General features: G+C 44.2%; 1 protein-coding gene across 1 annotated transcript in view; it reads right to left on the bottom strand.

Annotated features, from left to right (window-relative positions):
* C4H3orf20 (chromosome 4 C3orf20 homolog) overlaps positions 1–18,226 on the bottom strand; it is a 113,137-nt gene that overhangs the window by 62,911 nt on the left and 32,000 nt on the right. Inside the window, exons 9-12 of the mRNA XM_054976399.1 lie at positions 18,000–18,120; positions 12,652–12,865; positions 11,647–11,959; positions 3,003–3,110 (exon numbers count right to left, since the gene is read on the bottom strand). Coding sequence (XP_054832374.1) covers positions 3,003–3,110; positions 11,647–11,959; positions 12,652–12,865; positions 18,000–18,120 — 756 coding nt within the window. The remainder of the gene's footprint in view (positions 1–3,002; positions 3,111–11,646; positions 11,960–12,651; positions 12,866–17,999; positions 18,121–18,226) is intronic.

Genomic DNA, 18,226 nt, shown 5'->3' with positions numbered 1-18,226 from the left:
CCCCGTCACAGAGTCTTCATAGGCCAATTCTTCCACAGCCCCCTTGGCCAAGAGCGACACGATTTCCGCATCCAGCTCGGCCATAGTGTTATTGACAGCTGTCAGGGGTGAACTGCATCTAGGCAGCTCAACGAACTCCAGCCCGTATCCCTTTTCAACAATAGTTAAGACCCATGAGTCAGATGTTATCGACTCCCACTCAGAGTGGAATGGCCTCAGTCTATCTGAGAAGTTCGGGGTTACGGCTGGGTTGACCCGTCAATACTGCCTCCCAGGGCCCTGCTGCTCCTTCTGCTGGGCCGGAGGCTGCGATGAACGGGGCTTGAAAGGCCTACGTCTCCTGGGCTGCTGCGGAGGAGGGTAGTGCCGCTGCTGATAAGCTGGAAACTGTTGGTAACTCGGCCGCTGGTGCTGGTACCTGCCCTGGTAGTGGTAAGGGCCGTACCTGGGAGTGTACCGTGGCTTGTAGGCGGGTTTGTCAGTGGGAGCCAGCCCCAAGGAACGTGCAGTCTGCCTGTCCTCCTTCTTTTTCTTTAAGGCCTCATCAGTTGACGTGGAGAACAGCGATTCCCCTTCGAAAGGCAGGCCTTCCACTCGAGATCTCACCTCCTGGGAAAGGGCAGTAGACCGCAACCAGGAGTGGCGCCGGAGGACGATGGCAGAAGTCATCCCACGAGCCGCAGTGTCGGCCGCATGGCTCCCCGCATTCATCTGTTGTTTTGACAGGCGGATAGCCTCGGTCTGCAGAAACGACACCACCACCTTCTGCTCAGGGGGAAGGTTGCCAACATAGGATGCCAACTTCTCCCAGAGGTAGAGCTGGTATCCAGCCATGATTGTCTGGTAGTTGGCAATCCTAAGCCCCAGGGATGCGATGGAATACTGCCGTCTACCAAGGGCGTCCAGCTTCCATTCCTCCTTGTCAGGTGGCGCCGAGGGTGGTCCAGAGCGGCAAGGCTGGAACTCCTCTGTGACCAGAGACGAAGGCGGAGGGTGCTTCAACAACGCCGGCCAGGTGCCCTGCTTAATTTTGTAAAGCTGCTCAATCCTCCTAGAGGTGGCTGGTTGGTCACAGGGCACCTTCCACACCTTCTCCACAATCTCCTCTATTCCCTCAAGCATGGGGAAGCCGATGGTTGCTGGATTGTCTGCATAGATTCTCTTGAGCAGCTTGTCCTTGGTCTGGGGGACGGCTGAGGAGATGTCTATCTCTAAGGCTTGAGCCATCCGAGCCATCTGATCCACGTAGATTCTCAAATCTTCATACGGAGAACTACTGCTCGGCGCCACGTTGTCGTCCGGCGAAGGCTCGGAACAGGACTCGGAACGGTAATCTCCGACGCTTCCGACGTCCTCTCCCTCGGAACTGTGTGATTCCTCTCCCCGGACCGGCAGAGGGAACCACGGCTGCCTCGATGTCGAGGGCCTCGGTTCCGAATAGGCGAAACCAGGAGCTCCTTCCCAGTGGCAGCGGAAGGCGGGAGGCAGATCCGAAGCTTGGCGATGACGAGAAGCCAAAGAGTGAACGGATCCGACACTACCCTCTTCGGACCGACGACGCTCGCGGGACGAAGCAGCGGCCGGGGAACGACGATCAGAAGGCGACCGATCCCGGTGACTCGGAGGCAGGCCCGGATCCGCCACAGGGGAAAGCTCAGCCGGTACGACCTCGAACGCGCCTGGGTCCAGCACATCCTCCGGAACCGGAGAGCCAAGATGAGGAGATGGCATGCGAGGGATGATGACCACCTCCGTCGGAACCGAGCGCGGAGAACGATGACGGTGTTTGGTCTTTTTCTTCTTAGCCGCCGGTTCCGAAGACGGCCTTGGTTCCGAAGAAGACGATCTCGGTACCGACACACCTCTTGCCGAACGCGGTTTAGCCACTGGAATCGACCCGGTCGTCGGTTCCGACCGGGGACTCGGAACCACGATCTTCGGCGCCGAGGCGGTAGCCCTCGGATCCGATGCGGTGGGAGAAGTGCCTTGGGGCAGCCGCGCCGAACCCTGCGCTGGGGAGGTCACTCTCGACGCCGCGGCACTTGTGGGGTGCGCCGACCTCAAAGAGGCCACAGAACCCGCTCTGGAGCGTTTTCCAGCAGAGAGGCTCGGGCCAGTCTTGGGTGAAGGCATCGGTGTTGCCGTCGACATGACCGCCTTCCAAAGGGAAGAATTCAGCCGGGCCTGCCGATCCTGTCGGGCCTTGTTTGTGAACCCTTGGCAGATTTTGCAGGCCGTCACATTGTGGGTCTCCCCCAGACAAAAAAGGCACATCTCGTGGCCATCGGTCTGTGCCATTTTAGTGTGGCACTTTAAGCAACGCTTGAAGAGAGCCTTAGAGGCCATCTTCAGGGGCACGCTATTAAGAGAGGTCAACCAGTCCGAGTCGTAAAATACCGTTTTTTTTAAATACCGTCCAAATCAGAATCCAAGAAGCGAAGTCCGAAGTCCAAAGTCCAAAGTCAAAAGCCAAAAGATCAATCCAGAATCAAAGCATAAAGCACAAGCACAGAGCAACGAAGTTCACGTTCTCTCCAAGCGGCGGCAAGAAGAGAACTGAGGGAAGGGGCCGTTGGTCGCTGGAGGAGCATGTGACCGTTTGGGCGGGAAACGGTCGCTGAGGCGCGCGACGAACGGCCCCTTCGGAGCCATAGAAGCTATAGAAAATTCTCCGGCGGCTGGCCTGCGCCTGCGCAGTCCCATGTGTGGAGGCACAGAAGAACGAAGATGAACAACCCCATTTCCAGTGTGCTAAGATCCCTAGGCAAGATCATGAGACAGGAGGATGGGCAGGCAAGAACTGCACCTGTGTTCCAGCGCGTACAGCTCTGCCCAGAAAAAAACAAAAAGTATCAGCCAGCCTCCATCTCTTCGGCTGAGCTTCTGAGGGTCTGTTTGCAGATCAAGGCTCTTTCCTCCAGCACCTAATACATGTCATAAAGTTTCCATCAAAGCACTGAACTGAAAGGGCCATGCAAGAAGAAAAATTATCAAACACATACCACCACCATTCCTGGAATGACACCATGCTTCTGGATGAGAAGAGGAGGCTGCTTATTCATCGGGCTGTCTAGGTCATATCTCAGGAAGCGGTATGGATCATGCTTGCACTAACAAGGAAACAAAACATTCAACGTTAAGGTCATGAGGTTTGCGCCCCAGCCAAATATACATGATAGCTTGGATGCTAGCAAGAACCAGGCTACAGCTCTGGCAGGCAGACAGATGAACTGGCGATTGACAGAGGACTTTTCCATCTCCTTCCTCTTCAGCTGAGGAAAGCTCAACTCAGGGCCCCTTTGCTTTCTCTTCAGCTGAGTTTAATGTGTTTTTATTTCTTTTCCAACCACACTTAAAACACTAGATGATAATGGAAGGTGGGGGAACAGCAACCAATGCTTTTGTTGGAAAGAAGAGAAAGGAAAAACCTAAGAAATGAGAAAAGAGGAAGGTTATGCTTCTGGTTTTATGCTTGCTGGTCCTGTAATACAGTGAATGTACAGAGCCTGTGAGAGGATAGGAAAGACAGAAATGCCTGGCTTCTCCATGGAATTAAGAGCCAAGCTACAAGTGACGCCTGACACAGGTTGGACACTTGTCAGCTTCCCTCAAGTTTTGATGGGAAATGTAGGCATCTTGGTTTTACAGCTTGGCTCTCCATTACAGCTGCAAGACCAGGATGCCTACATTTCCCATCAAAACTTGAGGGAAGGTGACAAGTGTCTAAGCTGTGTCAGGCGTCACTTGTAGCTTGGTTCCTAGCTCCCAAAGGAAGTCAAGTGGCAGGTAGGAGACATTTGACATGCATTGCTTTGCACTAAAGTTGTATGAAAAGGTGGCAGCTGCCAGAAGTGGGGGAGGTATGGGATGCTATGTGAAGCTTAAAAGGTGGGACAGGATTCCCTGTATCTGCTATAAAAACATGGTGTCACTCATAACTATCATTTTTTAAAGGATTAGGCAATTTCATGAATAATAGGCCTGTAAATGCCTGTTAACTGTGATAACTAAGTAGAATTTAGCAAGAGGGCAGGAGATTCACAACAACTTGTGGGTGAGGGGAAACGCCTCTTCCCCCTCACCACTGACTCCCGCTTCCCTCTTCCTTTTGCCAGAGGCTTCCTTCCCCCTCCCCCAGCTCTCCTTTCCCCGTCTACTGCTGTTCCATTCCCACCGGCTCCGCTCCCTCACCTCCTTATGTTCATGCACCATTTTGGGTTGCTATGACTGAATTCTGGCTCTTTCCCATTTTGTTAAGTCTGCATGTATAGTAACCAGCTTGGTCAGGAGGGATTGACACCCAAATAGGTTTTTGGTCAGACTCTTCTGCAAATGTGGAGGTTCTTCCCACATTGCAGAACCCTAAACCATAGCTGTTGCTAGCCATGTTGGAAAAGGCCAGGCCTTGGCTGTTGCACTTCTGCAACTGGAAAATACCATTTCTGCACTCCAAATAAATGATAGCTGGGGAACAGGCTTTACCCATCTTTCCATTCTTCCTCCCCCTCTCCCACTTCTTTTCATATGCTTTGAAGCTTATCTCATACTTAGTACCCATATGATTTGGAAACAATTTTTGTTTAATGAAGGACGCTGACAGCATCCTGAACTGTTCATCAGATATCAAAAATGCAACCCTATGCAACACAAACATGGGGTTGGATTGCAGATTCCATCCACAAATGCAGGTGTTTTCCTCTGGCTGAAGGAGCCTTCCCCTGGTGCAAGACGCTTGGAAGACAGTCTTGCATTGGGCGAGACTTTTTGCACCAGAGAAAAGCACTTCTACTCACACAGCCCGTCCATAGATGCATAGGCATGCGGCTCTGATCTTATTGAACATGGTTTGTGAATAGCAAATACAACGTATTAAGCTCTAGGACTTGTCCGACTTCCGGTTTGGGATTCATGGAGGTCTAACGCAGCTCCATTTGCGGAGCTGACCGGATTGCCGTTTTAACCGGCCGGAGGGGTGAAAATAACCCGCGGCCGACTGCTCTCAGGCGGGGAGCAGGCAAAGAACGCTCAAGACCCTAGGGTGAGCTAGATCTCGGACGAGGGGGGGCTCTACACAAGGAGTCTCCCCCCCGATCCTTGAGGTCCCACCCTGCGACGGGTCGGCTATAATCTCTGCGGCAATTTTGGGGCCAATTCGGCTGGCATAAGACCTACATACCCAAGCTTCGATCGGGGGAGGGAAGTCGAGAGGAGAATTTAAGATCGAAACAGCGATTACAACCCGAGAAAGTTGAAGAGAAGGTAAAGATCGCTATCTCTTGAAACGGGACAGATTGACAAAAACAGAGAGGAAAGAAAGTAGATTTTTAAACTGCAACAGACTAGTGAAAAGGAGGTGAAGACTCGGCAGGAGTTGTATTTTAAAAGAGACTAAGTTTAAAGAAGTTATTACAAAAATCGGACTATTGTTTTGAATACCTGTGGTTTTGGAGCTGTGGGAAAAAGACACCATCGCGAGACCTGCTGTGGGAAGACGGGAGACAGGAAGTGCGTAACAACAATAGAGTGGCTGGAGGGAAGCGGCCCTTGCCAAGGGACAGGAAGTGGGGAATCGCCATTTTTGAAAGTGGAAGGGTCGTGGCTTCAGCGGAAGAGGAAGTAGGCCATCTTGGATTATAATAACATAGAGAAACCATAGAGAAAAGACGCCCGACATTTTGGATATAAAAAATTAATTTTGGCAAAGATTGGGACATTTGAAAAAAAGGAAAACGTTTAATTATACGCCACGGAGCTGAGGAAGAGAGCAGATTCGTGGGAGCGAGCTAAAGCAAGCCCCACGATGTCGAAAAAAGAGTGGCAATCGGCAATAGAAAATTTGGACAAAAAACTTATAGACATGATGAAAGAACTTAAGGATACGAAATTGGAGCTTATTAAAGAGGTCAAAGAAGTTACACAGACAGTAAAGTCGGAGCTGTCAGAAGTGAAAAAAGGCGTGGAAATGATTAGCAGTGAATTACAAGGAACGAAACAGAGAGTCAAAACAGTAGAAGACGCGATGGAGAATTTAATAGAAACGCAACAAACAGAGATGAGATTGGTAAAGGGGAGGATGTCAGTTGCAGAAACTAAACACATGGAGAAGCAGCTTCGTTTTCGTGGCCTGCCAGAAGTGGAAGGGAAGTCAGCGCAAGAACAGATGACTGAGGTGTTGGCTGAATACCTGGGGAAGGAGGAGGAGGAAATTGTGGCTATCCTAGATGTGGCGTATCGTGTGAACTCGAGAATTGCAACCCAGAGGAAACTACCAAGGGATGTGATCGTGCAGTTTACAACTAGAAATATGAAAGAGAGGATTGTGACAAAACAATTTCAAGATCCATTGGAGATTGATGGCAAGACGATTATTATAATGAAGGAATTGCCCAGATCAGTGTTACTGGACAGGAAAAAATATAGAGTGTTAATTCAGACTTTGAAGGACATGAACATTAGGTACAGATGGGAGTTACCGGAAGGAGTGTCCTTTGAGTTTGGAGGGGCAAAAAAGCGTATCAGATCTGAGCGGGAGATGGAGAGATTTATTAAGGACAATGAAAAAGACTTACCAACAAAACCATGAATATGGAGTGTAAAGTATTATCTTGGAATGTAAATGGACTAAACTCACCGAATAAGAGAAAAAATATTTTTCATTGGCTACTAAAACAAAAATGTGATATTGTTTGTTTGCAGGAGACCCATATTAGAAAACAGGATGTAAAATATTTAAAATCTGGAAAATTGGGCAAAGAATTTGTAGCGGCTTCCAACAAGAAAAAAAGAGGAGTGGTGTTGTATATAAAAGAGGAGCTGCAGCCAAAATTTGTTATGAGAGATGTGGAAGCTAGATTTGTAGCAGTGGAATGTAATTGGAACTTAAAGAGAGTGTTGGTAGTCGGACTTTATGCACCTAACGGTGCAAAGGAAAGCTTCTTTGAGGACTTAAGGAAGCACTTAGACGATCTTGTATATGACCAGATAATTCTTGCTGGAGATTTCAATGGAGTGACAGATTTGGAACTAGACAAAAAGACTACAAAAGCACAAAAGAAAAGAGGACTATTGCCAAAGCTTTTTTTTGAGTTGATTCAACAAGAGACTCTCGAAGACGTATGGAGGAGAGAATATCCTAAAACCAGACAGTTTACTTTTTATTCTGCAAGGCATTTTACATTATCAAGAATTGATATGATCTGGGCCTCAAAGGACTTAGCGTTATGGACTAAGGAGGTAGAAATAATGCCGATGGTAGGCTCAGATCACAACCCAATTATGTGGAAATTTGGAAAAAGGAGAAAAAGGAAAGCCTGGAGAATAAATGAGGACTTGTTACAGGAAAGTGAGAATATGGAAACATTGAGAAGAGAGACTAAGTTTTTTATACAATACAACGTGAATAAAGAAGTACCAACCAGTAAAGTTTGGGACGCGTATAAGGCGGTTGTAAGGGGCATACTAATGGACTTAAATGGTAGAACAAGGAAAAAGAAAGAGGAGAAAAGACAAGAGATTGAGGAGAAAATAAAGGCCAAAGAAGTACAGTTAAAAAAGAGACCAGGGAAAAAGAAAATACATCAGGAAATCAAAATTCTTCAAGAACAGTTAACAGCAATGAGTAATAAAGAATTGGAGTGGAACCTTAAAAGACTGAATCAAAAAGCTTTTGAGGGTGCTAATAAACCTGGGAAATATTTGGCATGGCAATTAAAGAAGAAAAGAGAAAAGAAAATAATAAATAAAATTTGTGAAGAAAACAAAACGTATTTGGAGCAGACTACCATTAGCAGAGCCTTTTATAAATTTTACGCTAAGCTGTATAATAAAAAAGAAGTAAACAAAGAATCAATAGCATCATATTTGGAGAAAACCAAACTTCCAGAGATCTCGGAAGCTTGGAGAAATAAGTTGAACAGTGAAGTAACTGACGAGGAAATAAGTATGGCAATACAATCCGCAAATCTAGGAAAGGCGCCAGGGCCAGATGGACTTACGGCTAAATTTTATAAGACAATGGCCAACGAACTGGCACCATTCCTAAAAGAGGTGATGAACGGAGTTTTTAGGGATCAAAGAATTCCAGACACTTGGAGTGAAGCGAATATATCATTGATCCCAAAAGAGGGCCAAGATCTGACTAGCGTGAAAAATTACAGGCCTATATCATTACTTAACAATGATTATAAAATTTTTGCAAAGATATTGGCGGAGAGACTGAAGGGGTGGCTCTCGGAAGTTATAGAGGAAGAACAAGCAGGTTTTTTGCCGGACAGACAAATAAGAGACAATTTAAGGACAGTGATCAATGCTATTGAATATTATGACAAGCGTTGTGACAAGGAGGTTGGTTTCTTCTTTGTTGATGCTGAAAAGGCGTTTGACAATTTAAACTGGGACTTTATGTTTGCCACTATGGAAAAGCTACAACTGGGAGAAAGATTCATCAGAGCAATTAAAGAAATATATAGGGACCAGACTGCAGCAATTGTAGTGAATGATGAACTGACCAAGAAATTGACGATTAGTAAAGGAACAAGACAAGGTTGCCCGTTATCTCCATTGTTGTTCATATTAGTATTGGAGATTCTGATGATACAAATACGACAAGACGAGGAAATACGAGGAATAAAAATAAAGGACTATTCATACAAGGTTAGAGCATTTGCAGATGACATAATGTTAATTGTAGAAGATCCATTGGAGAACATGCCAAAAGTGATAGATAAGATTAAGGAGTTTGGTGACTTGGCAGGTTTCTTCATTAATAAAAAGAAGTCAAAGATACTATGTAAAAACATGACTAAGCAGAAACAACAATTGTTAATGGAAACAACGGACTGTGAAGTAACTAGTAAGGTGAAATATTTGGGAGTTGAGCTGACTGCAAAAAATATAGATTTGTTCAAGAATAATTATGAAAAATTATGGACTCAGATAGAGAGAGACTTGATCAAATGGAATAGACTGAATTTGTCATGGTTGGGCAGGATTGCAGCAGTTAAGATGAATGTGTTACCAAGAGTAATGTTTTTGTTACAGACAATACCAATCATCAGAGACTCTAAACAATTTGAAAAATGGCAGAGGAAAATATCAGATTTTGTTTGGGCAGGCAAGAAGCCTCGAGTGAAAGTAAAAGTTCTACAAGATGCAAAGGAGAGAGGCGGAATGCAACTGCCCAATCTGAGACTTTACCATGATGCAATCTGCCTAGTTTGGCTAAAAGAGTGGATGACATTAAAGAATAAGAAACTATTAGCCCTAGAGGGATATAAAAAAATTTTTGGATGGCACGCATACCTATGGCATGACAAAGTAAAGGTCAACTCGATGTTCCTGCATCATTTTGTAAGGAGAAGTCTATATACAATCTGGAAGAAGTACAGAACTTACCTACAAGAAGGAACCCCCTTGTGGGTGGTTCCATATGAGGTGATAGATCCGAGAGCTGTGGATAATGAACAACAATGTTTAACGTACAAAGAAATAACTAAGATTGAAGTATCTAAACTTAGAATAAAGACGCAAGAGGAACTATCACCTAACTATGATTGGTTCCAGTATAGACAGATTAGAGACTTATACAACTCGGACTTTGCAAAAGGGGGCATACGAACAGAGAACTCGGAACTAGAGCAGACCCTTCTTAAAGAAGACAAGAAAAGAATATCCAAGGTATACCAAGTACTGTTGAAATGGTATACTGAGGATGAGATAGTTAAAACACAGATGGTGAAATGGGCTATAAATTTCAATAAAGAAATAACAATGGAGGCATGGGAATACTTGTGGAAAACTACAATGAAGACAACGACATGCATTAATATTAAAGAGAACATTTTCAAAATTATCTATCGTTGGTACATGACACCAAAGAAGATTGCGCTAGGGAACTTGAATACTTCTAATAAATGCTGGAAATGTAAGAAACATGAGGGCTCCCTCTATCATATGTGGTGGTCGTGTGAGGTAGCTAGGCAGTTCTGGGGGGAAATAATAAGAGAAATGAGTGAAATTTTACAGTTTCAAATAAATAAGAACCCAGAACTCCTGCTGCTAAACTTGGGAATGGAGGGAATTCCAGCCCATCATAGGACGTTGATTTTTTATATGACTGCAGCAGCTAGACTTTTGTACGCGCAGAAATGGAAAGTACAAGAAGTGAAGATTGGATTTACAAATTGCTGTATATGGCTGAAATGGACAAGATGACAAGAAAACTGAGAGATCTGGACTCAGGGCAGTTTAACACAGACTGGGAGAAGCTGAAACAATATCTGGAGAAGAAATGGGAGGTGGGAGGAAAACTGTGGCAGTTTGAGAACTACTGAAGTATAATAAAAGTATAAAAGAGAGGGGTGACTTTACCGGGGGAGGAAGAGAAATGTGAATTTATAAGCAGTTAGATTAATTGATTGAGATATATATAGATATGTATAGGTTAACTGATAGAACATTGATAGAGAATAATTAATGATAAGGTTTAAACATGAGGATTGAGTAAATAACAATATTTTCTTTCTTTGATAAGATTTATATGCACCAAACTGAATGTACAGAAGAGTTAAATTGATTGATTATGCGAGGAGTTATATAGAATTACCATAAAAAGTTGAAATGAGTAATATATAGAGAACAAATCAAATTGTTTGATTTAAATGTGGGAAATTTTTATGGTTTATGATATATAGGTTTATATAGAAATATTCAAAACTGGAAAATGGGATAAATTGTTTATCTAAAGACGTATAGTTTGGGTGTATAATAAGTAAAGGAGTTAAAGATGTACTGCTTAATATAATGGAGAATGTATATCTGTTTTAGACAGAGGAATTTAATAGAAGTAAGGGAAAAGGGACAGAGGGTGGGAAAGCTGTTGGAAGTCAACAAAAGGGGGGGGAAGGGAGGGGGTTAGAAACGAAAAATTAGGGGAAAATTGACTGTAATGTAAAAATAAAAATGTTCTAACCCAATAAAAAAAATTTTCAAAAAAAAAAAAAGCTCTAGGACTTGTCCCATAGCGATTTCAGCCAGACAGTGATTTCAGCTCATAAGAACATCTATTGCCAAATACAACTAAGTAACTCGCTACCGGGAGAGCCACATATATGCACCCAAACGACGCTCCTTTTCAGTAACCTCCCAATAAGAACACATGCAACTAGGATCCTTCATTTGCATGCACTAGATACAATGTAACGTATTTACAAACGGCAATTGGTCCTCATCCAGGAGGATCGATTGGCTGTTGCTAATCCTGTTACCCAATAGGATTGCAGACCTGAGGAGCCCCGCTTTACTTGAAGCTAGCCCAATACATAACACAACACCTATGCTATCACATAGAGTAAGAAATATTATCAACCAGTCAAGGATATGCGGACTCTGAGGGGGGAAAATATGCCATTCATGCATGCAGCAGCTTTATACTGAGTCAGGCCATTGGTCTATCAAAGTCAGCATTGTCTACTCTGACTGGCAGTAGCTCTCCAGGTTCTTGGATATGCATGTTTCACATTATCTGTTACCTGATCCTTTTTACTGGAGACGTTGGGGATCAAAGCTAGCACCTGTCGCATGCAAAGCAGTTGCTCTACCATGGATCCCGCCCCTATTTTGCACTCCTGAATGCCAAATTAAGCTTACCTGAACACAAGGGGAGGGACGGCCATGCTGCTTCTCGATATACATCTTTTCTAAAGACCACTCGAAGAACGGAGAATAGGACTGGTTTTGGGATGATAGCACACATATCACAAGGATCTGATGAGGCTCTCTCAGTGCAGCAACAAACTTTTCAAATTCCAAGTCTGTAATTGATGGGATTTTCACAACACACTTGCAACTTACACCATCATACTCTTTGGCTATTATTTTGCGTAGCACAATTGGACAATCTGCAGGAGACATTGCCCAGGTACTGACAAGCTGCGTTTCTCCATCTGCTTCTGCTTTGTCTCTGTAAAGCATGTGCCACCATTTTGAGGGGGGGGGGAGAGAAAACAGAAACCCAAATAAATATAAGCTGTGTGGCTTTAAGTATTTGATAGGATGTACCCTACAAACTACAAGCACAATGGCTTTCTTCCCCATGACCTTCATAAAGCTGTTAATAGGATCCATGAGAGCCTCATGGGAAAAATGGAGAGTCAAGAGGCATTGTTCCCATTTCCTCATCAATGGAGCCTCTTGTGTCAGTGGAAACTAATGAAAACTTTACAAGGCAAAATATCTCCAGAAAGGGGAGTAGAAGATGGCTCCCTACCAGGGTTGTTGTAAACATGAGGTAGAGAATAACCATATGCACTATTCTGAACGCTTCGGATGAACAGTGGGATAAAAAATGAGACTGATAGTTGTGGAGGTCTTTTTCAATCTCAGACCTGTACACTGAATCACAAACGCTTCACCTTGACGCCAGTCCTGCTAGACTTTAATACCTCCCTCCATGGGCAAAAGAAAATATCCTACTTGGTTTGCCACCCTTGTTAGAAGATTCCTCCTTCTCAAGTCTCCTACTTACACCAGAACTACTTCAATATTACTTCTGCAATAATTCTCCAACCAAGGGATTAGTTTTGTTTCTCTGGACCAGCCACAGAATAGGTTGCTACAAGTTCTTTTTCTCTTCCAAAAGATAATCCCACTGACCTTGAGGGAAGAATTGGTTTTTCTTTGATAGCTTTGTAACTGACCAAACTCCGCATCACTGGCATTTTGGCCCTCAGTTTCCCTTCTGCTTCTAAAATGGCAATATTTTCTTCCCGTAACCTTCTTTCCCAGGCCTGAGGTGAAGATGTCTCCTTCATCTTAAACCTCACTTGCTTTGAACTTTCTCCAAGTGGGTAATCTATGCAACATATACCTGTCAAATAAAGAAAGCACTGTCAAGTTTTTTTGTGTTGTATGGAGTGCTATAGAAATGATTAACAACCGAGATTTTGATGTTCTTATTTCACAAGAAAGTTCCTTTGAGAATGTCCTTTAACACAGGTTTCTTGACCTTTGAGTGACAAACCAGTAAGCATTAGAGAAATCCAGAGGATCAGAGCAGCAATGGCATTAATCACAATTGAAAAGTATTCACTGACTGATCAGTCTGATTAACTGATTAATGGTGCTTCCTTTGTTAATGTAACCCATATCAATTTCTCTTTAACATGTTGTTTTATTTCTGTTAAAAAGTTTAGAATTTAGGTCCTAGGGGGAGACAGCTTAAAGAGCATGGTCAGTTAGTAAAGTTGCTTCTGTATAAGAACCCCATCCTCTCAGGCAGTCTGGCCTGCAGCAGGCAAGAGAAGGCCTAGAAACTGCTGGTTCCTTTGCAGGCCCAAGCCAGGGGAATAAGCCACCAAGAGCAGCGGCAGAAGCTGCACAAGGGAAGAAGCAACCCCCAATTCTTAGGGTTGCCAATCCCCAGGTTGTGCCTGGAGATTCCCCAGAATTACAGCTGATCTCCAGATGACACTGATCAGTTCCCTTGGAGAAAATGGAGAATATGCTGACTTTGGAGAATAGACTGTATGTCATTATACCCCACTGAGGTCCCTTACCTCCCCAAACCCTGCCCTTCTCAGGCACTACCCCTTGCCAAATTTCCAGGAATTTTCCAATCCAGAGCTGGTAACCCTATAAAAGTTAGCATTTTAGACTTGCTGTTTTCTTTGCGTTACTGGACACCAGTTGTTAAGACTTGCCTCAGACTGCCTTTTCTGAAGGGGAACTGAAGATAACAATAACAACAACCTTGTGCTTACATATACTGCTGTTCAGGACAATTTACCACCACACTCAGAGTGGTTTACAAACTCAATGTCATTATTATCCTCACAACAGACACTCTGTGAGGTAGGTGGGGCTGAGAGAGCTCTGGAAGAGCTGTGACTGACCCAAGGTCTCCCAGTTGGCTTCAAGTGGAGGAGTAGGGAATCAGACCTTGTTCTCCAGATTAGAGTCCTACTGCTCTTAACCACTACACCAAACTGGCACCTGTCCTTGCAAATGTTGCAGTGTTCATAACAGTTATGATTCAGTTATACCTGTGGTTGAATAGTTGTTGGGTTTATGATAAATGTTTGTCACCTTGAAAACTATTGTATTTTGAGTGTTTTCTTTATGAAGCTATTTCATAATTATGTGTCAAGCCACAAGGATGCTGCCATTTATTGACTTGAAACCCCCCCACCTTGAACTGGAAAAGAGGAGAGGGACAAACCCAGATATACAGGAGACCAGGAGAAGATACAGGGACCTGCAGTGACATGTCTACCATGCCTTCTTCTGCAGTGCCCTCTTGGGGGTGTCTCATAACTTTTCATCAGTCTTTTATTTCAGTGAATTGGTGTACCAGTTGCTCAGTTTCATAACCACTGTATAAGGTCTCCTTCAGAAAGGCATAGGCTTTGACTTATTCCAGGCTTTGTTTTTCTAGTTTCAAAGCCTGATTTTCTCCTCTTCCTGGACTAGGATATAGTTCATCATGTCTCTAGCATCTTGGTTTTGATATTAACGTTTCCTTCTCATCTGATCTACTTTTCCAAATGCTGTGATCAGATCATTAACATAGGCCTGTGCTAAGTCACTCTCCTGTGTAGATGTTGCACTCTTCACCCATTCTTGCTGCCCTGCTGCCATTCACATGGGAGCATTGGCTTAAGAAGCCCAAAAATAATGTCCTAAAGTGAATGCTGGATTGTTGAATGTCTGCTAGTGTTATTAACAAACACAACATACCAGTCATTCCAGTACCAGAGGCAGTATGCCTTTTTATATCAGTTGCTGGGGAACAGGATGTGTGGGCTTCCTAGAGGCATCCTGTTGGTCACTAACTGTGTGAACAGAGTGCTGGACCAAATGGGTTCTTGGTCTGATCCAGCATGGCTCTTCTTATGTTCTTATTCTGGTCCTCACTCACCACAGTTTTAAGTGTGGAACCAAGTGTGTGATTCACCCTTTTCATGCCTCCTTGTTTGCCATTCCTTTCTGTATTTCAAATGGGCAAGGCTACAACTGCCTTTAAAGTGTTCGCAGAGCTGTTTGTAGGGGCCAGATTCTGCACAGGGAAGCTGCAGGTAAAATACCTTAGCACCCCCGTCTAAAAAGGCTGCCAGGCAGTGTACTACCTTCACTCATTCCAAGAAACCAGAAGATGAAGCTCAGTCAAATACTCAGTGACTCCAGGCTCATCTGAGTAACCAATAAATTCATGGCTGGTGTCAGCACATGGCGAGGTAGGGCAGCTGCCGGATCCTGTGGCTTCTGGTGGGGCCCACTACTGCTGACACACATCTCCTCTGATGCCTGCACTCACACTCTTCCACTGCCTGTTTGAGAGTGCTTTGTCACCTCTGCTCCCAGCTGCAAATGCTGCCTAGCACTGCTGGAGAAGGGCTTGTGGGTTGTGCTCCAAGGCTCAGCATTGCTGGAGGCCATGGCAGTGGCACTCCTAGATGCCCCCACCAGCCAGCACCGTCAGGGACCAGGTGTGCAGGCAGCGTGGGCAGCTGTGACTGCAGGTGGAAGGAGAGCTTGTGAGTGGGTAAAGGAAGGATGCACAGGCAGGCAGAGGCATGTGGGTGGGAGGGCAAGACAGAGAGCCCAATAGTGGGCAGGAGCATTCATCTCTTCTCAGAACAGGTTTGGAAGCCAAGTCTGCCAGCATAACTGAAAGACCGCCTTCCCATATTTACTAGAAAGGAAGGCAGCCCTGAATGTAAGATGACCCTCACCCTGCAAATGTTACACCTAACATTTTTATTATTGGGCATCTCTGCAACATGTATGTAAAAGAAGATGATTGTGATAAACAGGAGAAGGTTCCACCCTCTCTCCTCTCTGGTCAGAGCAGACCAATCTGATTCAAAAGGTAAATGGAACTCTGAAGGGGGAGGGCATGGACAGTTTAACTGTCAGCAGGCAATTTTTAAAAAGGGACAGTTGGGGTTTGGAAGGATAAGGGATAGAGGAGGTATACTGAGCTAGGCAGGGAGTTCACAAAGGATTCTGATAGGTGCTGTTTGGGTTCTGTTCCCAGATAAAAACAGTGAAATGTGCCAGCCTGTACTGTTATGTTATGTTAAAAGCTGCTGCAAGAATAAACATTGTACCTCTTAAGTATACACACTTCCCAGCTCTAGAACTGTGTCAGTTAACAGGTTGGAATGGGAAGAAATGATAAGTCATGCTTACCATCTAAATAAACTTCTTTGTTTTCTTACTGACTGTAGATTAAAATAGGATGTTTCTTTTAACTTCCTTATTCTCCTGCCCATTACACATTGCTGAGGGCTGTTCTCCAGCTGTGGTAATTTATACTGCAATACCTTTCTTACATTAGTTTCTGAAGCTGAAATGTTAGGAAACTGACCATAACAGTGTCCTTTTCCAAAAAAGAAAATAAATAAACAATAACATCTTGTAATGCTAGCTCATAGTCTCTGCTGCCCCCTTACATGTTCATACTTCACTGAAATGAATATAAATTCAAAACTGCAGATATGAATAACACATGCACAAAAGCACGAAGAAGTCACATTCCAAGTTCTAGACATTCCACTTTTATTTTTAAAAGTTCAGTTTTGACCTTGAGTGAAAAATCTGAGTTTCAAGAGGTTACATTTTAAAGAAAACATAGTTTTGAAAACCTCTAAATTTGTAATTCAGCTACATTACTTATAATGCCATCCTAAGTTATACCCATCTAAGGATATTGAAGCCAACAAGCCTAGGGCCAAACTAGACATTATGAATGCCATGAGTCAGGTGGGGTGCCCCAACCCATTTTCTAGACAAACATGATTGTGTGGTACTAATGTTCCCAAGCACTCCAAAGTAGGGCTGCCATTTTCCTTCCAGGAATGAGGAATCCCCTGCTCCCCACTCTTGTTTCCCACCACCACTCATGCAACCAACAGGAGAAAAATAATCTTTAAAAAATCACTTGTCAGGCAATGATGTACATTCCTTCTGGGGGAATCCCAGAAGTGATATCAGTCCACTCTAGAAATTCCCAGAAGTCCTATGGTTTTACTATAGAGTTTCTGGTTATTCTTAGAAAGGTGTGTCATTCCATCACCTGATAGGCCCCATGTCCCTGCCCTCCTGGGCTCCCACCAGTTTACAGGCCATGCCTACTAAGCTATTCCATGGCTGGGAGTGTGGCAAGGAGCTTCAGCCTTACTCCCCCCCCCCCCACCATTTTCCCAGGCTGAAATGTCTGCAGGGCCCCTGTTTTCCCCCATGGGGCTCCATTCAAATGGCATGAGCAGAGGCTGAAACTCCTACCTCCTGCCATGATTCCATGCGGAATTGGGCTCTAAAGCACTTGGGAATGTTAGCTCCCCAGTCTGACTGTAAACAGGTTGGGGAATCCCAACTCAGCTTATGGCAGACATAATGTCTAGTTTGCCCCTTAGACAGGTAATGGCACTGTTCATTTCCCAGGTTTCAATTGATATCAGACCATTTTGGAATGCTTGAACTGAGCTGTTTCAAATAAAGTCAGTCAAATTTGTACAATTCTCATTCTTTTAGTTTGTACCATCACAAGGGCTGCCAGACAATCACCCTCAGTGGGAGATTGTGGGAGTGACAGTTGCCAAATTGGCTACATTTTTGCTACATTTTTTACAGGATAAACCCAGAAGTGGAATCAGTCCACTCTAAGGATCATTGAAAACTCTATGGTTTTAAAATAAGAGTTTTTGGCTATTCCAAGAGAGATATGACATCACTTCCCGAGTTTCTTAGGAAGTGATGTAACACTGACATGCTTTTTAACTTTATTTTTCTCCTGCTGGTCACAATTTTTTATTTTTCTCCTGCTAAGCAATGGCAGGCAACAGGAGCTGGGGACAGAAGATCTCCAGCCCCTAAAGGTACCTGGCAACACTAAGCCCTCACTCCTTGCATTTATATACAAGTTCGAGCCACCCTGCACAACAAAAATTAAATTCTATGTATTGTGGGCACTACAAGAGCAGCAAAACTCATGACTGTACCTGCAGTCAGCAAAACAGCATTGACAAATTGTTTCACAATCCTTTCAAATCGCCTCTTACTGTCAGCTAAGATTCTGGTCCACTGACCTTCATCCTCAGTTTCACTGGTCTTTGTAAACAACTTTGGGAAAGGAAAGGGATAAATGAAATTTGGTTTAAGGAATGCTGGTAATAGCACTTAAATTGAACTATAAAAGCTGAGACAAGACAGGAACAATAATAACATT

This window comes from Eublepharis macularius, chromosome 4 (genome assembly GCF_028583425.1).
Source record: "Eublepharis macularius isolate TG4126 chromosome 4, MPM_Emac_v1.0, whole genome shotgun sequence".
In the NCBI taxonomy this organism is placed as follows: Eukaryota; Metazoa; Chordata; class Lepidosauria; order Squamata; family Eublepharidae; genus Eublepharis; species Eublepharis macularius.
This window is presented reverse-complemented; position numbering and strand designations above follow the sequence as displayed.